Source organism: Kogia breviceps, chromosome 5 (genome assembly GCF_026419965.1).
Source record: "Kogia breviceps isolate mKogBre1 chromosome 5, mKogBre1 haplotype 1, whole genome shotgun sequence".
In the NCBI taxonomy this organism is placed as follows: domain Eukaryota; kingdom Metazoa; phylum Chordata; class Mammalia; order Artiodactyla; family Physeteridae; genus Kogia; species Kogia breviceps.
In genome coordinates this window covers 82,110,075-82,135,641 of record NC_081314.1, presented here as the reverse complement: position 1 = coordinate 82,135,641, position 25,567 = coordinate 82,110,075, and the positions used below count along the sequence as shown (strand labels likewise).

The 25,567-nt window shown below is 52.1% G+C and overlaps 1 protein-coding gene across 5 annotated transcripts in view; it reads right to left on the bottom strand.

Annotated features, from left to right (window-relative positions):
* Positions 1–286: 286 nt before the first annotated feature.
* SEMA5B (semaphorin 5B) overlaps positions 287–25,567 on the bottom strand; it is a 121,029-nt gene continuing 95,748 nt past the window's right edge. For 3 of the 5 annotated variants that reach the window (XM_067034442.1, XM_067034439.1, XM_067034441.1), the window contains 19 exons: positions 19,981–20,043; positions 19,513–19,611; positions 18,851–19,064; positions 17,898–18,183; positions 15,422–15,557; positions 14,071–14,278; positions 13,754–13,961; positions 6,252–6,369; positions 5,921–6,102; positions 4,621–4,764; positions 4,271–4,418; positions 3,908–4,133; positions 3,502–3,720; positions 2,863–3,033; positions 2,612–2,761; positions 2,227–2,271; positions 1,612–1,817; positions 1,235–1,374; positions 287–536 (listed from right to left, as the gene is read on the bottom strand). In XM_067034442.1, the coding sequence (XP_066890543.1) occupies positions 509–536; positions 1,235–1,374; positions 1,612–1,817; positions 2,227–2,271; positions 2,612–2,761; positions 2,863–3,033; positions 3,502–3,720; positions 3,908–4,133; positions 4,271–4,418; positions 4,621–4,764; positions 5,921–6,102; positions 6,252–6,369; positions 13,754–13,961; positions 14,071–14,278; positions 15,422–15,557; positions 17,898–18,183; positions 18,851–19,064; positions 19,513–19,611; positions 19,981–20,043 (2,991 nt within the window). In that variant the 3' untranslated portion in view covers positions 287–508. Of the gene's footprint in view, positions 537–1,126; positions 1,375–1,611; positions 1,818–2,226; positions 2,272–2,611; positions 2,762–2,862; positions 3,034–3,501; positions 3,721–3,907; positions 4,134–4,270; positions 4,419–4,620; positions 4,765–5,920; positions 6,103–6,251; positions 6,370–13,753; positions 13,962–14,070; positions 14,279–15,421; positions 15,558–17,897; positions 18,184–18,850; positions 19,065–19,512; positions 19,612–19,980; positions 20,044–25,567 lie in introns of those variants that run through there. The other 2 variants (XM_067034440.1, XM_059064366.2) reach the window with 2 other exon arrangements.

The following is a 25,567-nucleotide window of genomic DNA, read 5'->3' as shown; positions in this document are numbered from 1 at the left end:
GAACTGCTAAGGCAATGGGCAGAAATCTCCCGTTGTACTGCCTTTGGTGTACTTGTGTCCTTACTTGTGATTCTGTGATTATACCTTTTTTCCAACAAGGGTTTAGGGCAACGTGTGTATGTGGAGATTTACTCACAAATGGAAAGTTATCCTCTATTAAAATCAAACTCTACTGGGGTCATCTCCCCCACCCTGAGAAGACCATCTGTCACCCCAGCGCATTGCTCTAATTGACCAGACCAGGCCAAGAGGAGCCCACACACATATGCACGAAGACAACATTACATTTGGAGACTGGATATCATCTTTAATTAATGCCACAGCCCACCATCCTTTCTGTTGCTGTGGCAGATTGTGATTGTGTGTGTACATGTGTGCGTTCCTGAACAGATGAGGGGCCAGCAGAGACTCCCACGCAGGTCTCAGCCAACAGCTCTGTTGAGCAGCAACTGGAAAGCAGTCTCCAGAGCAGCACGGAGACTGGACTCCCGCCTTCCTTCCTCCTGGGTCACCTTTCGTGCACTCTGAGGGAAAGGCTGAGGAATGTGCCAGCCCAGATTAAAGGACTTCTCAGCAAAGATCAGTCTCCAGCCCCCAGTCCTCACTGCCTCTGACCAGAGGGATGTCGCTGGGTAAAGCACAGACTGCTAGGCAAAGGTGGACAACCTGGGCCAGCCTTGGTCCCCATGTCACACTGGGGCAGCACCACAATGACCCAGCCCTGCGCAGAGAATCCAGAACTACTGGGGCCATCTGACTAGTTTCTTTCAGAGATAATCAGGACGTAGCCCAGGCCCTTCCTGGGGCCAGCCAAAGAGGGGCAGACTCGGCCCCTGATAGCTACACGGGCCGTCATTTCCAACCCAAACCTAAAAGCCTGCCCTCCTGCCATCTCCACTCTCCAATTCCCTCACACGCCTAGTAGGTCCGCAGGCCAGACATGGCAGGGGAGATCAGCATGACGGTGGGTTCCAAGGAGGCCATGAGAGACCCGGGCTGAGCTGGAACTGCAGCCGTGTGCCAGCCTGAAGCCAGCCCTCTCCCCCATGGTCACCGCCAGCCAGAGCTCTTTGAAGCCAGATGGGACCCCACAAGGCAAGGCAGCAAGTTCTTGGCCTAGTGCAGAGGGAGAAAACCAAACTGGCTCTACCGTCCCACCTCCACCTGCTCTGTGCCTTAGGAAGGCAAGGAGCCCAAGTCCCCAGGACAGTGGTATCAGCTGTTGGGGAAGCACCGTTGTCCAGGTGAGGCCTCAGGCCGGAAGCTGTGTTTGTTCAATGGACTCGGGTAGTAGGTGGTTGTGTACACATTGGTCTGCTGCAATGGGTAGAAGTTGGCTCTGTCATCGGGGATCAGGTTATTCTTATTCAGGGTCTGTGGGAGAAGGAAAGAACAAGAGAGGAAGGGGTGAAGGGAGAGACAGGGAGAGAGGACAGGCCAGAGCAAGGAAATCAGGAGCCAGTCAATGAGAGAACTTTCTGGGTGCTGACACAGTGTTCCGCTTACCACACCACTGCTCTCTCCCGAGTGCCGAGCCTAGTTATGTCCAGCGTAGGGCCAGGACCACCGCACCCTTCACCCTGCCCTCTGCTTCTCGGAGAGGACTCTCACCTTGAATTCCATGGGTGTGTACTTCTCATTCTTGGGGGCACCCCCGCCCTTGTAATGCAGGTGGTTGGGGGTGGCGGGATGGACAAGCGTGGACTCCTGGGACTGGTGCCTGCAGTGCTGGCAGGACAGGTACACCGCCAAGGTCAGCAGCCCAGAGCCCAGGAAGCAGGAGACGCCTGTGGCCACCAGGTGGAGGAGACTGAACCCTGGCAGAGGGAAGAGACAAGAGGTAAGGAAAGGGCCACTGTGAAGACCCCCAACTGCCTCCCAATGGGAGGCTCTGAGACATAAAGGGAAGGGCTTTGAAGCCAGAGTCATCAGAAACAGGAAGGCTGCGTGGCCTGTCACCAGGGGCCCGTCTCACAGGACCACCTGTGGCTTGGGTCAGAGGAGGCAGCCAGTGGTGTGGAGTTGGGTGACTCTTCTTGAATACAGACTTGACCACCACTTCTTAGCTGAGGGGCATGGATGGAATTGCCCAGACTCCCCTACACGTGGTCTAAAGCAGTGCGGGACCTCAACAAGGTTTGTGGGTCTGGAGCGAGAAATGGAGAGACTCCAGGTTTCAGAGTAGGTGGGTCTCTTCCTTGGGGAGTGGGGGCAGGTTCCTTTTACCTCCACAGCCAGTGGCCTCGTCCACACTGGAGGCAGGCAGGATCACTGCAGGAAGACAAGCAGAGTAGGTGTAAGAGGCAGGGAGGAGAGGACGTGGGTCCCTCCAGGGCGGTGTGTGTCGGTGTGTGTCTTGGAGGACCCCTGGGTCAGCGCTGACCTGTGGGACTGTACCTGGGGACCTTCATTTCCCTTGGTCTCCCCCCAGGCCCCACCTCTAAGAAAGGTCAGCCCATCCATTAAATGAGGAAACGCAAAGGCCCAAAGTGTGTGAACCTCCCACCCCGGCATTTCATCCTGCACCCCCCCAGGATACTTCAGAAGGGGAAGGAAGCTGGAGGCTCAGGGCAGGAAGGGTTGGTGTGAAGGCGCTGGCTCAAAGACCTACCGGGAATCTCCCTGTAGGGGCAGGGGCGGCTCTGGCTGCTGTTTCCAGCACAAGTGCTGGGCCCGGGGACCAGCTCCTCACAGTGCCGGCCACGGCTTTGGACTCCATCCTCCGTGCACTCACTCCACTCAGACCATGGCGACCAGCCTTCTGTGGGTTGTGGGTTGGGATGAGGTTAACCACCAGACCCCCTTAGTGGGGATGTGCAGGCTCCACATTGCTCCCCAGGCCCTGCCAGATGCACTTAGTACCTGGGCAGGCCTGTGTGGCACACAGCGCCTCCTCCGTGTGCAGCCCGAGACAGATGTCCTCACCCGGGGAGGGGGCGGGGCTGCTGCAGGAACGGGTGCGTTGATAGTGGCCGCCACCGCAGGAGGCTGAGCATGGAGACCAAGAGGTCCAGCAGGACCAGGCACCCCGCACTGCAAGGCGATGGGGTGGGTGAAGAGGGGCTGCAGGTGCAGGCATGGCCCCGTCCCAGGCTAGGCCTCTCAGGGCCACACTGCCCTCAACATCCGCCCCGCCCCAGCCCTACAGTCCACTGTTAGGGAGTCCCCCTCCCCTCGGGGGTGGCAGGGGAAATGCAGGCTGCAGAGGGGACACCAAAAACCAACTCTGCCTCAAATCAAGCTCCTTGTCTAGCTAACCCATTAAAGGAGAGAAAACAGGGACACGGAGGGTGAGGAAATGCCCTGGTCTCTGGGAGCAGCTGCCGTGTCCATGTTCAGGGCAGAAAATTGCTCTGGGGCCCCTGTACAGAGTTGGCAGGGCAGGGAGGAGAGGTCTCCAAGAAGGAGTTAGTTGTAGCTTGGGTAGGCCTGGGAGTCTCCCAGATGGGGGTTCCCTGGGCGAGGGTTTCCCTGGGCCAAGATTCCTTAGTGCAGGGTTACCTGGACAAGCTTGGGGGTTGCAGTCCTGGTACTCGGCAGCGTCACCCACGCACGGCAGGCCCCCGCTGCGGGGCTCCGGGTTCGTGCATGTTCTCTTGCGGACGCGGAAGCCCAGCCCACACTCCCGGGAGCAGGAGGCCCACGGGCCCCAGGCGGCCCAGCCCCCGCTCACCGTGTGCGGGGAGGTGCCCCCGCTGCGCAGGAGCTCTTCCACCAAGGCTGGGGGGATACAGGGGGCCTGGCCTCAGCCACAGAGGGCTCCCACGGCAGCCCAAAGGCCTCCGGCCTTCTTCCAAACCGCACGTCCCCTCCCCGCCCCCTCCTCCCCCAGCTCTCACTCCCGGCCCCGCCCCATCGCTCTGGGCCTGGGAGGGAGGGTGGCGGGTGGGGAGGCGCAGGGCTGTACCATCCGTGTCGCAGGCTCCAGAGCCGTCCGCGGGGCAGGTTCGGGTCTCCGTCCTCCTCCGGCCAAACTGCAACCCGTGGGGGTCGGCCAGTGGCGCGCGGCACGTGAAGCGGAAGCGCTGCTCCTGCCGCGCCCCGCCCTGGGTCACGTTCACCGGTAGCCAGGGCGTCCACGGCGTGTTGCGCCGCACTTCGGGGCAGCCTTCAGGGTTGCAAGTCTTGAACTCCTTCGGGGTGAGGACTGGTGCTGTTGCACAGCCTCGCAGCCCCAGGCCTGCCCCGCGCTCCGCCCTCCGCCCCGTCTCTGCCCTCCCCTTGGCTCGAGGTCCAGGCATCCCGCGCCCGCCCCGGGCCCGGCCCTCACCACGCCGCAGCCCGGGCAGGAGTTGCCGTTCTCACAGGCCCGACGCCGCGATTGCACACCGCTCCCACAGTGGCTGCTGCACTTGCTCCAGGAGCCCCAGGAGGCCCAGAAGATGGGCACCGGGCAAGGCGTGTTTTCGTTACAGAACCTGACGGGGAGAGGGGGGAGGAGTCGTTACTCTAGGGAACGGGCACCCCTTTCCCTATGAGAGGTCACTGGGATTGCGAGACTGGAAAAACGAGGGTCCACTGGACCACCTGGAGAATCCAGGTCACCTTCTAGGGGGCCCGCGAAGTCTGGAATCTCGGGGCTGGCTTGTCGCAGAAACCAATAGCCACGCCCTAGCTCACCGTTCCTCCCGGCTCTTGCCCACGCAGATGCGGCCCCCGTGGCGCGGAGCAGGGTTGCTGCAACTTCGCTGGCGGACCTGGAACCCAATCCCACAGGAGGTGCTGCATAGGGCCCACGATGACCACGGTGTCCACGCCCCGTTCCTGGTAGGGCCGGAGGGGATAGAGACAAATGACCCTCTGAGCTCTAGCTTCTCAGATCTAATCACATCTGCATAGATGGATTTTGTATTGTTGTCAGGAAGTGCCATTGACAGGAGATAGTTCCTAACCAGGCCTTCTCAGGGATGACTTATTCATTCATTTATTCACTCCTCGAACATGCATTGAGAGCCTTCTTCCATATATCAGGCTGTGCTTAGGGTTAGAGCGCAAAGATATACCCACATGGCCTCTACTCGCAGGGGAAAAGGACATATTCTCTAGAGAAGGCCTTTGCTATCTGCAACTTTCGTTTCAGCCTTGTTGGTTGGCAGACCCTGGTATTCAAACCCATGCTCTCTCCCCCATTCTACTACAGCACATGCTTTGCTCCAACCTCAAGACACCACCCACTCTTGTCTCCTTTGCCCCTAATTTTCAAATTTTGGCTCTACCGCTTACTGGCTGTTTAAGGCTGGGCAAGTTACCGAAACCTTTTGTGCCTCATCATACTCTTATCTTTAAAGTAAGGATAATGATTGTATTCCTACCCCATGAGGTTGTTGTGATGGTTAAATTAATAAATGTAGTGTATATAAAATTATTTTAAGAGTGTCAAGAATTATGGGTTATTTATTTTAACCACTTTAGGGAGTCCTCAGGTAGTAGGCAGTGTGCAAGCTCTCTCTCTCTCTCTCTCTCTCTCTCTCTCTCTCTCTCTCTATATATATATATATATATATATATATATATATATATATAATATGATCTCATTAAACCCTCCCAACAGCCTTCAGGGTGGGCACTGTAACCCTCATTTAGAGAAGCTCAGAGTGGTTAGGTAGCTACCACCATCCCATGCTGTCCCTCCTGTTTGGGACTGCAAGGCTTATTGAGGATATGATCTGGCTAGGGATAACTCCCATGCCTCTTTGTATTAAGAGCACCGCAAGGCAGAAAGTTCTCTCCCACTGGAGTGGAAACTCTCCCAGGGCTCATGTTTCCTGCCTCAGACATCAGCCACCTGTCCAGTGCCCTGCACAGCCCTGAAGTGTTTTCTGTCCCTTAGTGCAAACAGCTGGCTGGGGATGCCCCGTTCCCTCCATCCCCCCTCCCCCATTCCAAGGCCGCCGCCAGCAAGCCCTGCGTCTTCACATACCTGGAGCAGTTGGCAACGTGGATGGCTGGACCTAGGCAGTCACAGCCCCCACAGCGGGGTCGGGGGGAATCACATGCCCGGGCCCGACACAGGCAAGAACCTGAGTTGTCCCCATCTAAGTGCTCACACGGTTGCCATGGTGACCATGGGCCGAAGCCCCCATCGCGAGTCACATTTCGCACCTGCAGACACACACCAGGAGCAGGACCCTGTCACACATGGCAGGGGCAGGGAAGGTACAAGGTCCCAGGGCTGTGGGGACACCGATGGAGAGTCATGGCCTGAATTCGGGGGAAGAGGTCCCTGGTGGGGGGTACAAAAGGGTTCTCACAGGACATGCTGTGATGTTCTGGATCCAGAGGCTCATGTTGGAGCTGTCCTCGAGCGTGCTGCAACGTTGCTGCTTCCCATCCCAGCCGCAGTACGGGTCCCGTGCCCCCAGGCATGCCCTGCCAGACAGAGGTCCAGAGAGTCAAGCCCACTGGACTCCCACTATCACCTGCATCCCAAGAATACACCTGGACACTCTCCTCTGGGCACTTATTTCATTCAGTTGTCCTCCACAATAATAACAAAGTTCATTGAGTACTTACTACGTGCCAGGCATCGTTTTAAGCACTTTAGAAGCATGAATTAATTCAATACAACAACTCAATGAGGAAGGTACTGTTATTATCTTCATGTTACATGGAGGAAACCCAGAGCCGACCATGGACTCACACTACGGTGCTCCAGAACCCACACACTTAGCCAAGAGATTACTGCCTTCTCTGAGTCTGGGTGCGCCACAGTCCTCATCTAGGGCCACAGGTGAAGATGTGGTGAACAGAAATGCAAAGAGGTAGTTCCTCCCTGCTAGACACTATGATTATAGTGATGGAAAGGACCTTACAGATGATCTGGCCCAGTGGTTCTCAACCCTAGCTGAAAGTTAGAATCACTGAAGGAGCTTTATTTAAAAGTTTCCTTCATTAAAAAAAAAATAGTAGTTATTTATTTATTTGGCTGTGCCAGGTCTTAGTTGTGGCCTGCAGGATCTTTGTTACTGTGTGAGAGATCTCTGTTGCGGAATGCGGGCTCTTAGTTGCGGCATGTGGGATCTAGTTCCCTGTCTGGGGATCGAACCCAGGCCCCCTGCATTGGGAGCGCAGAGTCTTTTTTTTTTTTTTTTTTTTTTTGCGGTACGCGGGCCTCTCACTGTCGTGGCCTCTCCCGTTGTGGAGCAGCACAGGCTCCGGACGCGCAGGCTCGGCGGCCATGGCTCACGGGCCCAGCCGCTCCGCGGCATGTGGGATCTTCCCGGACCGGGGCACGAACGCGTGTCCCCTGCATCGGCAGGCGGACTCTCAACCACTGCGCCACCAGGGAAGCCCGGGAGCACAGAGTCTTAACCTCTGGACCACCAGGGAAGTCCCTAAAGGATCTTTTTTAAAAATACTGATACCTGGGCCCACCCCAGACAAGAATTTCTGGGTGGTTGGGCTGGGGATTTAAAAGCTTGAGGGTGATTCTAATGGGAGCGAGACTGAGAATCGCTGGGATCCGTAAAACAACCGTTTCATTGTACAAAGGAAGAAACAGTCACAGAGAAGGGAACAGGCGTTTCCCCAAGATCATGCAAACTGCACAGGGCAGAGCTGGGGCGAACCTAGACTTCTCCACCACACTCTTCCCCTCATGCTCCTGCCTCCCAGCTGGAGGCTGTGTCTTCCTTCACACACTGAGTGAACGTGAGCCCATGCCTCAAAACACAGGTGCAGGGTCAGGGGACACCTGGGCATCCACATGTTTGTGCTGCCCAGTGGCAGGACCCAGAGTCCAATGCATTGGCATCATAAGAAGGAGCTCAGGCTGGGATGAGCCAGGGGTCACATCCCAGGTCCCCATTATTCCTAGGCAGGTCTATCTCAAATGAGCCAGGAGAGGTAACACGTTGATGCATATCCCAAAGCCCCCACTTCTCATAACCTAGGCTCCTCTCTTCCCTTTTTACTTCTGACTTAGTCATTGTATCCTCTAGAGCTTTCAACAACAACAACAAAAGTTAAATCTCTACTGGTAAGACTCCAAGGAGGGGGAAAACAATATGGGAATTGTGGAATCAGGATTTGCTGTCCATTGCTAAAGTAAACAGAATATCAGATTCTGGAGCCTGAAGGAAGTTCCCTCCAACACCCAGAGAGCCCACTGCCAACCTCAGGGGATTCACTGGGTCCCTTCTGCCTCCTTTCGCCAACTTTCACCCTCTCTGGCCAGGCCTGGCTGCTCCACAGCAGTGGGACTGCTGCAGAGGGTCTAGGAGAGCACAGAGAGCGAGAGTGAGGCAGTAATTGGAAGTTAGAAAGCAGAAGAGGTATGGGGTTAAGGAGGTGCTGGATGACAAAGATGGTGGGGGAGCCCATGCCATGACATGAGTCTGCAGAGGTATTTTCCTTTGGCCAAAGGGGCCAAGGCTGCCCAGGGCTAAAGGGATACACAAAGGAGTCAAGAGGCTGCCCCTTTTGGTGTCTCCAGGATAGCATCTTTCTTTTCTCTTGAAACTTCAGGGAAAGTCACCTGTCGGGTGAGTTCTTTATTCTCAGTGAGTTCAACAGACCAAAGAGAAAAGAGGTTATACAGAGACCTTATAAAGAAGAGGGTGGGGCTTCCCTGGTGGCGCAGTGGTTGAGAGTCTGCCTGCCAATGAAGGGGACGCGGGTTCGAGCCCTGGTCCAGGAAGATCCCACATGCTGCGGAGCAACTAAGTCCATCAGCCACAACTACTGAGCCCGCGTGCCACAACTACTGAAGCCTGCGTGCATACAGCCCATGCTCCGCAAAAAGAGAAATCACCGCAATGAGAAGCCCGCGCACCGCGGTGAAGAGTAGCCCCTGCTCACCGCAACTAGAGAAAGCCCGTGCGCAGCAACGAAGACCCAACAAAGCCAAAAATAAATAAATTAAATAAATAAATTTAAAAAAAAAAAGAAGAAGAGGGTGGGGCTCCCCCTTGTTGCCAGAGGATGGCAAAGACAGTGTTGTCCCTTTCTGCAGCAACCCATGACCTCTGATAAAGGAGGCGATGCGTGGGGTTTCAGTGAGGGACAGCCTCGCTGGACCCCAGTAAACATACCCTGGCCCACCTGCGAATCCAGAACACTCATCTGTTTCTCAAGACTATGTTTCCACTTTATTCTCTCAAGGACAATTTGTGTGAATTATACAATGCACGGTGCTCATATTTTCATTTGGGATCAATGGTTTGATTTAGGTGTGTTTCACCAGCAAATACATCAAACTAGACATCATAGGACTGAATACAATACATGGACAAAAGTAGTCTCAGCATCCTGTGGTTTTGAGGTTCTGCTTACTGGCTGACATTTGGGTCAAATTTGCTGCTAGCAGATTCAGCCAATCAGAACTCAGTAAAGTCCACTGCTGAGTGTATTTCCCTCAGTTCTCAGAAATGGGCATCAAACTCTAGAAGCACTGATATGGCACTTTATAAGCAACATAGGTTAAATAGTTTTTTTTTTTTTTTTTTTTTTTTTTTGCGGTATGCGGGCCTCTCACTGTTGTGGCCTCTCCCGCTGCGGAGCACAGGCTCCGGACGCGCAGGCTCAGCGGCCATGGCTCACGGGCTTAGTTGCTCCGCGGCATGTGGGATCTTCCCGGACCAGGGCACGAACCCGTGTCTCCTGCATCGGCAGGCGGATTCTCAACCACTGCGCCACCAGGGAAGCCCGGTTAAATAGTTTTAAAAAACACTAGCCATGACGAGTGATTAATAATAATAATACATACATACATATATACGATTCTATCCATCAAAAACAAATGTCTGCCAGTAGAGAGAATGGATGAGAGCAGATAATTTGAATTGATTACACAGATAAAAACAGAAGATACTAGAGGAATGCAATTTGCCTCATGCTACTTCTTTCATCTAGGGCCTAACCAGTTCTAGAACAGTTGTTCCCAGTCTTGACAACAAATTAGAATCTCCTGGGGATCTTTTAAAAAGCTTAAGCAAACAAAACAAAAAACCCTCCTATTTCTGGGCCTTCTGGACTGGAGTAAGCCTAGGCACAAGAGACTTTGAAACACTCCTCAGGTGATTGCAATGAACAGCATTAGAACTGCTGTTCCAGGGCCACTTTTGTCAGGGTTCTCAAGCCAAGTGATGAAGTGCCTTATCTTTCCAATCCATGACAGGATAAGAAAAGAGTTAAGAAAAACACAGAGTAGATGCTGGCCCCAGCCCCTCACTCAGGATCCCTTGCCCTCAGCCTCTCCTGCTCTCAGTTCTCCCAGAGAAGAAAGAGGAGACCAGATTCTCCATGGACACGCCTGCCCTGCCCTGCCCCAGTCCTGGCCGCCTGAGGGGACCTGTGAGACTCCCCTGGCACCAGCGCCTGCCTTTTCTTGTCTTTTCTTGTCCACATTTGCTGCTTTTGGCCAAAGGCCACTCCAGAGCTTCCAGAGCAGAGGATGTTCTTGAGAAAATTAAAGCTGCAAGCAGAGGACAGTTAAAGTGTGTCTCTGACTATAGGAGTGGGTGGCAGTTTAGAGTTCCTTTCGTAAAAGTAGCCATCAGACCAATAAAATATCATGTGTTTTTTATTGCAGTGTCTCAAGCAGCCATTACAAAAGGCAACAGGTTCATTTCATGGGCTCCAAAGCAGGACAGAGATGGATGGTGGAATTTGCAAGCAGGCGGATTCCAGCACTGCGTAGCAAGAGTTTCACAATGGGAGCTGTCCAGGGTGGAGCTTGGGAGCAAGTGGCCATTACTTAAGATGGTAGTGGAACGGGGGCCCAGATCCGCTGCCAGGGAGGGAGGTTGGGATAAGCTGGCAATAAGGGGCCCCTCCCTCCAGGGCAGCATGAAAGGCGTGCTGGAAGGAGGAAGGGGGCAGTTCTTCATACATAAACACCTGCTTTGTAGAGCCAGTCAGCCATTCATTCTCTCTGCTCCTGTGAGCACCAGTCTCTCTGGCCAGGCCAGGGTCCTGGTCGTGCCCCATGGGGCTGAGGTTTGCCTGAGTCAAAGGAGGGTGCTAGAGACAAGCCCCTGGATTCTGGACAGAGGAGGGGGCCTGAAGGGGCCTCTGCTTACCCACCCTCAGCTTCCTGCCAGCTTTGGAAGGAATGAGGAAAGAAGCAGGAAATGTCTCTCGTGGGACACAGTAAAACCCCGTGACAAACTGCCTCACAAGAGCATAAATTCTGATATAGTGTGACGAGCAGTTGGCTCCCAGACTCCCGGAGCGCACAGCTTGCTGGCAGCACGGGCTTCCTCTGGTCATTTTATAACTTTGCAGCAATGACACCTCACATTTTAGATCCACCTATAGCTTTATGGCAGGGTTTCCACTGTACATATCAAGGCCTCTTTCTTATCCCAAACTCAGGAAACCAAAAGTATCAGACGCTGAACTGACCTCTGTCTACTGTGCTGTTCCACGTGGCCACGTTTCGTGAACTCCCTGTCTCCGGTCTGCAGCACCGCGTGAATGGGGAAACGTCCAGCATCGTCCCTCCTCTCGTTCCACTGCAGACCCCGTCACGTCATATCTGGCCTAGAGCCACAGCAGCTCACGCTGGCCAACCATCTGCCCTGAGACAATGCTGCTCGCCACTGTCTGATTGATCTTTGTAAGACACCTATTCACACTGCCCGTCACACCACTCCCCCGTTCAAAGACCACTTCAGTGCCCCCCAGTCACAGGATTCAAGTCAAAATCCTCCCTTGGCATTCTCAGCTGGCCTCAACCCACTTTCCAGTCCCATTCCTCACTCCTCTCCTGCACCAGCCTGCTCTCAGGCCAAGCAATCAATCAACTGCAGGATCAGTCATGTGTAGAAGGCCACTTTGTGCCTGGGGCTGGGCACGGCCCCCTGGTGGAGTATAAAAAATACTGGGACATTGGACTTGCCTTCAAGGATTTACAACTTCTTAAAGAACACGGTACATGTCAAAAGTTGAATAATGACACAGCAGTTAAAGAAGAACATAAGAGGGAAATGCCATGATTCATTGTCAAGCAGTGCTGTCTGTATTCAGCATCACAAATTCTGAGACTTCAGAGAGCCCAGGAGACTGGAGGGCCCCTAAATGCATTTGCGGAGATAAAAAAGGAATAAGGGGGCTTCCCTGGTGGCGCAGTGGTTGAGAATCCGCCTGCCAATGCAGGGGACCCGGGTTTGTGCCCTAGTCCGGGAAGATCCCACATGCCGCGGAGCGGCTAGGCCCGTGAGCCATGGCCGCTGAGCCTGCATGTCCGGAGCCTGTGTTCCGCAATGGGAGAGGCCACAACAGTGAGAGGCCCGTGTACCACAAAATAAAAACAAAAAAAAAAAAAAAAAAAAGGAATAAGGACACTAGCTACCAATGATGACTCGCTGGACTAGGCACTTCGTGAGCATTATTCCCAATCCTTACAACTCCTCTGCCAAAAGTAAATACCATCTACTTCATCACACTTCCCCCTATTTTCCCCAGGAGAAAGCCAAAGCTCAAAAGGTTAAGTAACTTGCTCAAGATCATATAGCTGGCAGATGATGAAGCTGAGATGGAGTCCCAGGTATATCCAATTCCACCACGCAAGTCCCTCCCATTATACCCCATTCTCTCCCTACATGTCAGATTCAGGCCAAGGTCTCTCTCCCCAACCAGACATCTAGAGCCCTGAGGGAAATGAGAGTGTTCCAGACCTATTTCATCTTGCCTCCCTCTTCTCACACCGACAGCCCCGTGAAGTGCTCTGAGCATGGGAGGGATTCGCAAATGTTTGGTGCTTTGCTGATGGAGCCCTGTGCTGGGGCTGAGGGAAGCTTGGGTATCTGCCCACTGCACTCGACTCCCCCACACTCCCCGCTGTCACACCATGACCTTCTAGCCTCCTCCCTGGCCCTCCACCCTCTGCTCAGATCCCAGCACACTCCACCGGGGCTGGCAAACAACCCTTGACAGCCTGGATGCCATTTGTCTCCCAAATCTTGAGGACAGATGGGCACAGCCAGGAGGTCCCTGTGTTGCAAAGGCCACAGGAGCCCACATGGCTGTGGTTATGCCAGCTAAAGGCAATTTTTGAATTATCTCCAAAATGAACGGGTGCAGCTCAGGATAGCCTCACATGCTTAGGAGTCTGAGACACATTTGCATTTGGCTTTGGAATAGGCTTTTGTTTCCCCCTTAAACGTCAATGTCATTATTGCCAAATTTGTGAATCCACCTGAAGCTAAGGTATGGAGAACTGATTGCAGAAGCTGTTGGGAAGCCAACGTTCCATCTCCACATGTTTCCTCACTTCCACCCCACCCATGCCAGGCCTTTCTGCCTCTTCTAAGTGGGGAAGTTACAGAAGCAAACTTGGGGCTGACTCAAAGCTTCATCTCCTATCTGCCCTCACATCTGCATAGCAAGTGCTGTGGTTTCAAAGATAAAGACCACTCTCTGAACTGAAGGGACTGAGAGTAAATCAAGCGGTCTAGAGATGGCCACCAGGCTCTAACTGTGGGCTTGACGACAGGGATAACGACAGCCACCACCCTTTGCTCAAGACATATATCCCCCAGGTGAGTGATAAGTGGTTTCGGCAGATTATCCCACTTATCCTTCACAAAAGCCCTGCAGAGATTTTATGAGGAGGAAACCAAGGTTCAGAGAGGTTAAATGACTTGTCCAAAGGCACACAACTGGAGATTGCGCCAGGATGCCACCCCAGGACGACCTGACTCCGAAGCTCCACCTCTTAAGCGCCAGCTCCCAGCGCGATCCGCAGGGACCTGCGTCTGGAAGGGCACCCGCCCGGCCGCCCGGCTGCCTTCCCGCGGCGCCCGCTTACCCCTGGCTGCGGTAGGCGGCGCACCTCTCCAGTGGCACCCGCAGCACGCCGTCGCTCAACCCCACGAAGAGCGCGCGGGCGCTGTGCAGGATGCGCAGGCTGCGCAGCGGCTCCCGCCGCCCGGGGGGAAGCACGTGCAGCTCCTCCAGGTAGCAGCCGTGGAGGTTGCGGCTGGTCGTGGACAGCGCCTTCAGGATGGTGCCGGACTCTGGAGGGGCCATATCAGGGTGGCCTTAAAGGCCCCAGAACCTCGCGGCCCAGCCCCTGCCCCTCAACCTCCTCCCACCCCAAGCGCCGGCGGGGCGGGGCGGCCTCACCCGTGCCGATGTAGAGCACGTGGTAGAGCGTATCCTTGGCCTGCACAAGGTCCACCACGAGGTGTGAGAAGCGCACGCTGTCCTGGGTGACACAGGGCTCGGGTGTCACTGGCTGCACGGCCTCGCTCATCAGGAACAGGCGCTGTGCATCCTGCAGGCTTCGCTCCGTCAGGTTCTCGTTGGGGCCAACCTCGGGCAGGGTGCCGCACTGCGGCAGGGAACCGGGTCACGCATGCCCAGCCGCCGGGCTGCTGCGATCCCGTATCCCTCCTTCCTCGCAACCCAGACTGATTCTCCAATCCCTGCTCCCCGCCCCCCAAAATCCCCCGCTAAGTGCCCTGCACCCTCTTCCAGGAAGATGCCTCATCTTTGGGAACTAAGGGAAAATGAGGCTGGGAAGACGGAGGATGAGGGATGGAGAAGAGGACAAGGAAGATGAAAGGGGGGCTGGATTATCCAGAAACTGATCATATGAGTGTGGATAACAAGTGTCCTGTTATTTCATGCTGTCGCTGTAGGTGCCCCTCCCCCATGTTGGGCCAGGCCCTGCCTTCCTTCTCCCATGTCCCTATCAGCTCAAGGTTCTTATGCCTTCTAAACCAAAGCTGGAAGGCAACTACCATTTACTGAGCACCTATTACATTCTACAGACCACCTCAGGTGCATATCAACCCTCCAACGTATCTATGAGGTCGATGGTATTATCCTCATGTGCCAGATAAGGGTAAACAGGCTCAAGGGGGTTGAGTGACTTGTCCAAGGTGACACAGAGAGGGCTAGATCTGGGTCAGGATTGTACTACTGAAAAGCCTGAGGTCTTTCCCTGCTCCATTCTGCCTCCTGGTCAGGAAGTTGGATGGATATGTCATTCTACCATCTGCCGTTTTCTCTGTCCCATGGCTACCTCCCCTTCTCCACACTGGGGATGCTCACACCACCCATGGCTGGGCTCTGACCACTCCTGGCACTCAGAGATCCTCCAGGCATTAGTACCCATACTGGGTAGACTGCAAGCAAACTCCAGCTAAAAATCCCTGAATTCTGGCCAGTTAGCTTGTGACTGCTCTCCTGGTTCCCTACACTGAGTAGAGCTGAGGTCCCACCTCCCTGCCTCTCTGGAGGTGAGGGGTCACATTTAGAGATGGCTCAGAGCAGGCTCCCACCCTCCTGTTCTTGCTCCACAGTCTTGAGGTTTCCACCCTCTTAGGGAACCATCACAGACCCCACAGATGGGCATAGATCAGCAGGGACACATTTGGTGGTTGAACTAAGTAGTTGGGCATCAGCTTGCGGCTGGTAGTCTGGGGGAGGGTGGTATGTGAGGAGAGGGAAAGGGGAGGAGAAGCTGTACCTGGAAATTGGGGATTGGGTTGGCGATGGGGAGCCAGGCAGCCCTGGGGTTCTCCTGGTAGCGAAACGGGCCATTGAAAGCCTGAGAGATGGCACTGAGGTTGAAGGCGCAGACAGCAGATGCGGCAATGCTGTTTCTGAAAGGCAAGAGGTGGAGGCATGCTGCCTTCCCTGGAGGCCTCGGCACCTTCCCCTTAAATCCCATGGCCAGCTGTCAGATCACACAGCATGGCACAGCTCCAAGGCTTACTAGGCACCTATGATGGCTCTGGTGCCTTCCGTACCACAGGGGTATCACAGAAGGAGGAAACATGGTTTTCACACTGTGGAAAGCCTCCGGGAAAGAAAGACCCACTGATGAGAAGCACTGGTGGATCCTTCTGTGCTACCTCCTCATCCCCTTCGTTTATTCAGTGGGAGAGTCAAATAAAGTCAATGGTTTTCAAACATTTTAGTCCCTGGCCCACTGTAAGAAATATATTTTATATTATAGCTCAGTAGGACATACACATACATGCACACATACACATTTGCAATGAATTTTCATGAAACAATATGTACCCTTACTAAATACATTATACTCTGATATTTTTATTCCAATCGATTCTGCTTTATTTATTTTATTAAAAAAAAAAAGAAAAACCAACAACTTCGTTGCCAAACCAGTAATCTGTGCTGCAGCCCACCACCTGCAGCCAGAGGACCTCTCAGATCCCTTTCAGTCATGGATTCAGACGTTTCTATGAGTCTGATGTGGGCAGTTCAGAGAGAGGATACCACTACGCCAAATGTTTCCAGGGCTGTTCTCTGCACTCAGTCCCTCTCCCAAATGTGTGCATTTCGCTCCCCTCTGCCTGGTCGCAGTCCCCACTGTCTCCTCCAGGATGCTGCACTGTCCCTGCAGCCTGTCCAGCCTCCTCTGATCCACTATCCACACAGCAGCCAGAGTGAGTGTTACAAAATGCACATCTGAGCTAGTCCCTGTCCTCCTTCAAACCCTCCAATAACGTCTCCTTACTCTTAGAATAAAGATCAAAACCCTAGTCTACAAGGCCCTTCTGGGCATAATCCTCCCATGCCCATCCCTCGGCTGACTCTCCCGTCTTTCGCCTCCTCACCTGCCAGGTTCCTGCCACACGGGTCTCCTCTCAGTTCCTCAAACATTTTTTTCCCACCCCAAGCTCTGCACATGTTGTTCCCTCGGGCTGCAATGCTCCTCTCCCCTAGCTACAGGATGATTCCCAGTCATCCAGTAGATGTCACTTTCTACAGGAAGCCTTCCCTGATCATCGACCCTCCACACTGATCACAGCGTCTCTGCACACTGCCCTTTCCCTCTGTAGAATTTATTACAGTTAAAGCTGGCCATTCTCGAGAATGTAAGCTCCTTATGGGCAGAGTCAGGTCTGCTCTGCTCACTGGTGTGTCCCCCATCCCCCTGACCTCCACCATGACAAGAACCTGGGGCATGGTGAAGGTGCACAATACATAAACAATTTGCAGTCTACACGAATGCTGCTATTTTCCCTTGATGCCTCTCCAGTGACTCCTGCCCTTTGCTCACGGCTGCCCACCTTCTGCTGCTGACAGCGGGCTGGTCACTAAGTCCCCGCTGTCAGCTCATGGCCCGTGTGGGCTGTGCTGCATGTCTGTCCCCTGGCTTGGATGGCTTCTCTGCTCCAGCTTCCCTGCTTTACTCTCCTCCCTGTCCATCCCCTTAGACTATCCTTCCTGTAGCTAACCTGGCCCTCATCCAATGCCTGCTATCTGAGGCCCTAGGTGAGCCAACTCCACTCTATGCTTCATATGTTTCTGTCCTTACAAAGAACCCAGCACAGCATCCTGTACAACAAATGTGTTTCTTGGTCTCTGCCGCCCATTCAGCATTCTCTATAAAAAAAAATCACCTGAATGGGTCAGCCTTTACACAGAAGAGGCGGTGGAAGGAGGGTCTCATGATCTCCATGGGGGTTACCCTTCCTCACACCTAGGAAACAAAAGGGGTTCTAATTCCCAGCCTGGGTTTTCCAGGGCAGTCGGGATTGCCAGAAGACTCTGATAGACTTAGCAGGATCATGGAGTCCTGAGGTTGGAAGGGTAAAGAGTCCCCTCTGAGCCTCCCCGCTGGGTGGCTGCTGGACCCTCCTGAGGCTGCCATCCCCTCATTGAAGGCAGCCTATTTCACTTTCATCACCAGCAAGTTCTTCCTTCCCAGAGCCACAATCCAGCTCCTTTCACTTTCTTCATATCTGGCCTAGACTTGCCCATCACAGCAACCCAGAACAAGGGCTCACCTCTCAGGAGGCAGCGAGTCACAAAATCCTCAGAGGACCCAGTGCAGAAGGCACAGCAATCCCCATTTTGCAGAAAGAGAAACAAGGGCCCAGAGAGGGACTTGCCCAAAGCCATCAGGCTTCGAAGCAGGTCAGAGCGCATTCCTGACATCCAGGGGAGGGTGGGGGAGGGCAGGGACTCACACATTGGTGGTGAAGACCCCGTAGATGAGGTCCTGCTCCGGCAGGTGGAAGGCACTCTGCAGCTCGTTGTAGTAGAAGGGGACCTCACCCGGGCGGGAGCAGTTGAGCCGGGCCTTCATGAACGTGGTCCAAGTGTCCTCCAGCAGGAACCGGCCCCCCATGTCATTCTTGCACACGCGGGCCACCCGAGAGTACACGGTGCGTCCACAGTCATGTTCCACCGCGTTCTCCCGCAGCAAGAAGTACGCGAACAGCCCGATATCATAGGCTGCTACAAAGTTTGGCTCTGGGGGCAGAAGAGGAACAAGGGGTGTGTCAGGCCAGGAGGAAGGAAGGGGGCAGAGTTGGGAGTACTCGACTACTTCCATTTCCTCAGCTGGGCATCCTGACAACACCCCACCAGCTTGGTGACCTGGGGGCTCTAACCCTGTTCCCACCTCCAACGCAAAGTGCAGTTATAATAATAGTTAACACAGATGACTGAGCACTCACTGTGTACCAGACACTGTTATAAGTACTTTATATGGACTAACCCGTTTGATCCTCTTAACAAGCTATGAGGTATATACTATGATCGTCCCCATATTACAGATGAGACCATTGTGGCACAGAGAAGTCAAGTACTTGCTCAAGGCCACACAGCTCGTTAGTGGAGAAGCAGGGATTCAACCCCAAGGGGCAAGAAACTCAAATCACCCTCCTGCAATCTCTTCTTTCCCATAACCTTTCCTCCTCATCAATTCCTAACTCTTTCTCTCCCTTTGTAGCCTGCCCTCTATCTGCTCTGGGTCCTCAGGACATCTGTGATTTCATCCGCAGTCCCTCTCCGACATGCTGTGGTCCTTGGGCGATCATCTGCCCCACTCTGATTGGGCAGGAAGGAAACTGATGGCGGTCAGGGTGGGCTGGCTGGCTTAGGACCAAGGGAGCCCCCCAGGGCTGGATCTCCTTACCATTGAGCCACTTGGAATTATATTGGGCGGTACGAAGCGGTGGCCTGCTGCCCAGGCTGCGGTAGATGGCGGGGTCCCGACCTGAGAAGTCGATGACCGTGGCTGCGTAGAGCTCCCCCTGGGAGGAGATGACGGCTGTGGAGTTGTGGCGTGGGTCGTAGGGGCAGCGGGCCACACCATTGATCTTCTCCACGGTCCGGCTGAGGTTCCCCACCTGGGGATAATGGGGAGATGGGGCGCTTTTCCCCAAAACCCTGGGGCTGCCTGTTCTGTCCACCCCAGAGTTTTGTTTCCTCCTGGGTCCCTGGTCTCTCTGGGCCTCTGATTCCCTCCCCCTCCTCCTCACTGTCCACCCCACCGTCCCTCTGAGGGAGCAGCCATCATGGAGGGGAAGGTGTACCAAGAGTCAGGGCCCTCCAAGGTGAGGTTGAATTTTGATGAACAACGAATAATTTTTTAGTGTAAGGATACCCCCAATCTTGCCTGGGACATACTGATACTAGCATACTGTCTGTTTTTTTACCTGAAATTCAAATCTAACTGGGCATGCTTTTCGTTTTGGTTTTTGTGTTCAACTGACAGCCCCATTCCAAGGCTGTGTGCCTGAGTGAGAGAACCTCGTGGTGTCCCCCTCTGTCTGCCTGACGCTGCACAGCCCTCACCTGTCTGCTGGAGCACACTGGAGAAAAGGCATTGGTCCCACACATGAACACTTTCCGGCCAGTGACAATCAGGACTCGCACGTAGTTCTGACACTCCTCCTGAAGCAAGAACGGGGAAGTAATAGAGGGACAAGCTCTCCAGCTGCAGAGCTGGGTGTCTTTCCATCACTCCGCTGCACCGCAAATATTCGAAAGCACTCTTCTCTGCTCCAGATCCACCATGCTCTGAAGCTGACATTGCATCTGTGGATGTCTCCCCTCCCCCCCACCTCCCTCCCAGGCCGGCTCCCTGCCTCACCCCCCACTCAGATGCTCAGGCTGCATCCTCCCTGCACCAGGAGCCCCTGGCTCCTCCAGGCTGGGCCTCTCATGCAGGTGGCCTCGTGCCCACACGGTGCCCCTCCATACCTACAACCACAAGCCTCCCGCTGGCTCTAAGCCAGGCCCCTGGCTGCCAAGGCCACGTACCTCGGTCTTCCCTTTGCTTTGGCAGGAGCGGCGCGTGTCCTCGTTGGAGGCCCACTCTGTGGCCTGTGGGAGGAGCACACAGACATCACACGGCTGTGCCACTCACAGCCAGAGCAGGCAGCAGCCGTGGCTGGAGAGGACAGAGAGCTGGGAAAGGGCCCGCCACGGCCTGCAGGGGAATGTCCTCTCACACTATCCATGTGGAGCCGGCAGGGCTGCCAGACTCCTTACCCCGAGACACCCCCTCAGCCCAAAACCCTCCACACCTGCTCGGGTCGGGGAAGCCTGGAGTAAAAACTGCCTTATCCCACATCGTCCCCACGCGGCTCTGGCCTGGGACCTCCCCAGCCCTTCCTTCCCCAGGTTAGCCAAGGAACTTTGAGTGGCCAAGGACCTTCATTCCCACCCCAGGCCCTGAGTGGGAGATCGGAATTGTGCCTCCAGTATGTGCCAGATGTCCCTCGAATGAATGGGAGGCGGGGAGGGAGGAAAGGCTAGATTGGCCAAGCTTAGATACAGGAGATCGATTTCACCTGCCCACTACAACCCTGCGAAGTTCTGCATGACTTGCCGCTGGTATACGGTAGAGCAGAGATTGGAACCCACATCCCTGGTTCAAAGGCTATGTGTTTTTTTTCCTCTTCATCCCACTGTCTCAAGGACCTAGGACTTCCCCTTTCTTACTTGCTACCCTCGCCCCACCTCTGTACAGGCTGCTTCCTTGTTTCCCTGTAGTATCACTCATGCTCTATCATGGGGTCATGTTTTGGGGACACAGCTTCCACTCAGGGACTCAGAGGACATTGCATGTTCTCCAGTGCCCAGAGCTTTAGGAGAGGGCTGTCCCCACCCAGAAAACCCCGTTCCCCTTCTTCTGTTCTGCCTATACTCTCTGAGAGCCCTCCCGGTCACTGAAGAGCAGCTGGAGGGAGGAGTGATACCCTTCATGTCCAGGCAGTGTCAGCCCTGGAGTGTGGCTCATTATATACTTCTGGGTCACATGTATAAACATGAACTGCCTACCAGTCGTGGGAGAGGGAGCCCTGAGCAAGCAGCTCCTCTATCCAAACAGGCAAACAAAAAAAAAGAAAAAGAAAGAAAGAAAAACAACCCACCTGCTTTTAATTTCTAACAAAGCTCCTTCTAGGCGTGCAGTCACTGCCTGCCGAGCCCCAGGACCCAGGATGTGGGAGGGGAAGAGGTGCTGGGAGCTGGAGCGGCTGGGCTGCTCTCTGCAGTCCAGGCTGCAGCTCGCCCACAGCCCCAGGGTACCTGCCTGGTGAGCCAGTGGGAGGGCTGACTTCTGCAGAACCTGGATTCGGGAGCTGGGTGGTGAGTTTGGTCATGCCTCCATCAGACCAATGACCAGGCTGGGCTTATCCTGCCATACCAGGTCTGGAGCTCAGGTCTCTGCTCCCAGACCTTGGAGAAGGGCAAATGACCCCTGGCGTCTGGCCACAGAGCCATGGGCTCCTGGCCAGGAACAATGGCGCCATTGTCATACTCAGCACCACATCACCTCCAAGACTGAGGCTGATGTGAGAAGAAAGAGGGATATGAACAAGCAAACTCAGGGCCTCTGGGGGCAGAAAAGGGCAATGACCCACATATACTGCAGATGTCCAGGCCTAAAGCTCTGGACAGTGGGTGGCTGCAGGGGGACTGTGTGGACAAAGGGGCCTTGCTGGGGCTTTGGGGTCCCTGAGCACGGGGCACTTTAAAGGGGTCAACCTTATTTCTAAGGGGGTGGGAATCCCATTGTGAGGGTTGGGGGCTCATGGGGGACAGCTGTGTACAATCAAAAGGTGTAGACAAAGTCACATGGAGCTGAGCACCAGAACAGGCACTTGACACACCTCTCTCTTCATTTTACAGGTGAGGAAAATGAAGCTCAGAGAAGTTGAGCAATTTTCCCAAGTTCACAAAGCTATTAAGCAACAAACCCAAGATGCAAACCCAGACAGCTGACACTAGAGCTAAGCTCTCTCCGTTACATCCTGCAGCCTCTCACAGTGAGTAGATTTCTCAAACCCAAAGTTAGAACATATGGCCTGAAAAGAATATGTATATTTATAATGATAACAGCACAGAACAGGCTTGAGTCATTTTATTTATTTTTATTTTAAAAATTATTTTTATCAAAATAACGATGCGCAGAGTTGAAAAAGTTAAATAGTATGAAAAAGTAATTTAAGAAGCCGCCAGCAACTGACCCTTCTCCCACCCCAACCCCATTTCCCAAGGAAACTACTTTAGACTCCTTTAGCTATTTTTCTGTATGTGTTTTTTAAAAATCCAATTTCTCAAAAATATGTGTCAATCTCAGACTTCATCTTCTGACTTCCTGTTACGGAGGTGAAGATTTTTTTCCACTTACCCATTCCCATTCTCCCCCACCCCAAAGCACACATACATTTCCCCTCTCCCTGTACTCCCATTATAATTATGTAATATTAATTATTTTATTTTATTTTATTTTATTTTTTTGCAGTATGCGGCCTCTCACTGTTGTGGCCTCTCCCATTGCGGAGCACAGGCTCCGGATGCACAGGCTTAGCGGCCATGGCTCATGGGCCTAGCTGCTGCGCGGCATGTGGGATCTTCCCGGACCGGGGGCACGAACCCATGTCCCCTGCATCAGCAGGCGGACTCTCAACCACTGTGCCACCAGGGAAGCCCTATTTAATATTTTAATATAATTATTTAATACTTTAAAATCAACGCTGGTACTTATTGTGAATGTGTAAAAATTGTTCACTGCTACCAACTAGAACCTCAGATTTCACTGAATGTAAGATAGCATCTATCATCATAGGAACCATGAAGAAAGAAAACATACTGCCGAACTCCTTTAGTACTTAAATTTTTAAATTTATTTATTTACTTTTGGCTGTGTTGGGTCTTCGTTTCTGTGCGAGGGCTTTCTCTAGTTGTGGCAAGTGGGGGCCACTCTTCATCACCGTGCACGGGCCTCTCACTATCGTGGCCTCTCTTGTTGTGGAGCACAGGCTCCAGATGCGCAGGCTCAGTAGTTGTGGCACATGGGCCTAGTTGCTCCGCGGCATGTGGGATCCTCCCAGACCAGGGCTCGAACCCGTGTCCCCTGCATTAGCAGGCAGATTCTCAACCACTGCGCCACCAGGGAAGCCCCTACTTAAATTTTTTAAGGTAGCTTATTGGAAGTGCTCTTATTTAGATATATATTTAATCATATATTAATCTTGTGCACACAAAAAAGAAACATGTAAGCAAAATTAATTACATATTCTTAAACCTGAATTTAGAAATGAACTCTGAATTCAGAGTTCATCTCTTCTGAATCACTTTTCTATTGTCATCAGTGCTCATTATTTCTGTTGTTTTGTTTGTTTGCTTGTTTTAGACTATCGTTTTTTGAACCACCCAGGAAGCCAGTGATGCAGCAATTCTTCAAGAGTATTCCTCTCTGGTTTCCAGAATTTTCTTCCAAGTCATTGCCCCCATTCTGCAGGTTGGATGCTGGCACCTTCTTGATCTTACCAGCAGGTGTCCACAGAAGGTTTTCTGACAAACCAGGACTCCTAGTCCCTCCTCATATGATCCTAAAATGGTTTGTAGGCTGAGATATCAATGGGTGGCTGTTGCTGGGTGAGAACACCAGGAATAATGACCAAGTTCACACCTTCACAGGTAGAGACAATGCCATCAGGACTGTGGTCTGGCCAGTGGTGACTGTAAGATGCCTTTGACAGAAAGACATGGCCTGACTTCAGACTCAGTAAAATGTGAAAACATATGCCTCTGAGAATCAATGAAATATGCTTATTCTGATGAGGCATCCTTTCTTGACCAACTTTTGTTTTTCCTGTACTGAATAATTGTCTTGATTTTCTTCATTGGCTTGTTTTACAATGTACCTATCACTGATTTTTCCCTAATGCCCAACAGTCCCTCTCAACATCATCTGCTAACTGTACACACAAATGGTTCAGATAACCTATTAATTCCCATTCTCTTCCTCCTGCCAGCCTCCAGCCTCCTGCCCCAGTATGATCTGGTTGCTCTTGAGGTCTCCTGTTTGGCTGTTAACCTGGGACTTACCTCTACTCCTCTCCTGTTTGCTGAATCCTGTGTTTCCCCTTTCTTGAATTACTTGCTTATTTTGGTAGAACACATCTCCAGTATCTTCCTATGAAAAGGAACATGGTAGATCAATTTTTTAAAATTCTTGCATGTCTGATTCATTCTATCTTCATACTTGATTGATTGTTTTGGTATAGAATTCTAAGTTGAAAATAATTTTCACTCAGAATTGTAAAGGCATTTATTCCTCCATTGTCTTCTAGATTCCAGTGTTGCTACTGAGAAGTCTGGTGTAATTCTTATTCCCAATCTTTCGTAGTGATCGTTTTCTTTTCTCTTTAGAAAAAAAAAAGCTAGAAGCTTTTAGAATCACCTTTGATAACAGTATCCTGAAATTCACACTGATGTGCCTTAGTGCAGGGTCTCTTTTGGGAACTCAGTCAGCCCTTTCAATGTGAAGACTCATCCTCTATTTTGGCAAATTTTCTTATGTTATTTCATCCATAATTTCTTCCTCATTTTTTTCTCTGTTCTCTTTTTTGTAACTCTTATTAATCCAATCCACTGTTGGCCCTTGTGCATTGATCCTCTAGTTTTCAGTTATTTCTCTCCTGTTTTTCATTTCTTTTTTTTGTCGTTGTTCTAATTTCTGAGAGATTTTTCTTCAACTTTATCTTCTAATCCTTCCATTCAATTTTTATTTCCCCTGTCACTTTTAAAATTTTCATTTTTAATTTAATGTTTTAAAAACAAAATATATTTTTATATCTCAAAAATTCTAATTAGTTTTTAAATTAATTTACAAAGTGTTTTCTTGTACGTCTTGTATTGTCCCTGTTTCTTATAGCTTCCTTCATTATGTTTGCTTGTTTGTTTTGATCTTTCTCTTTCACTGTAGAGGCTTTCCTCAACTGTCTGGTGATTTTTGGCTATTTGTATTTAAAAATAAATTACTAACCATTTCCCACTGAAAGGAGCCAAGGTTTCTTGGAGAAACGACTAATTCTAGGTCTGGGGCAGGAAATGTACAAGGTGAGCCTAGAATATCTCCTCACACCAAATAGTAAGGAAGCAAAGACCACTAGGGTCAAGTGTCATAGGCCCAGGAGCCAATTTGAAGAGGCCCCCTACTGGCAAAAGATGGGATAGTCATGAGAGATAACTGCAATGGGTTGCAATACCCACAATGTTTAAAGCCATGAGTCTGTAATAATAATAATAATAATAATAATTTAAAAATTAAATTAAATTATCATCATTGACAGATACTTCCAAGCCACTTCATTATTTGAAAACTGGTGAATAAAGACAGAGTATCAAATATTTATCCTGCCTTTTCTATATGACTGTATCATTGGGTAATCAAATAGGAGATGAGGAGAAGTTTCTCCTTGTAGAAGTAGTCCGGCTAATATACTGTAACACCTAAAGAATTAATGGATCTGGGAAACAATCATCAATGACTGCTAACATTAAAAAAAAAAAAAACAGAGAAAATCAGATACTATGTACCACCTAAAAAAGT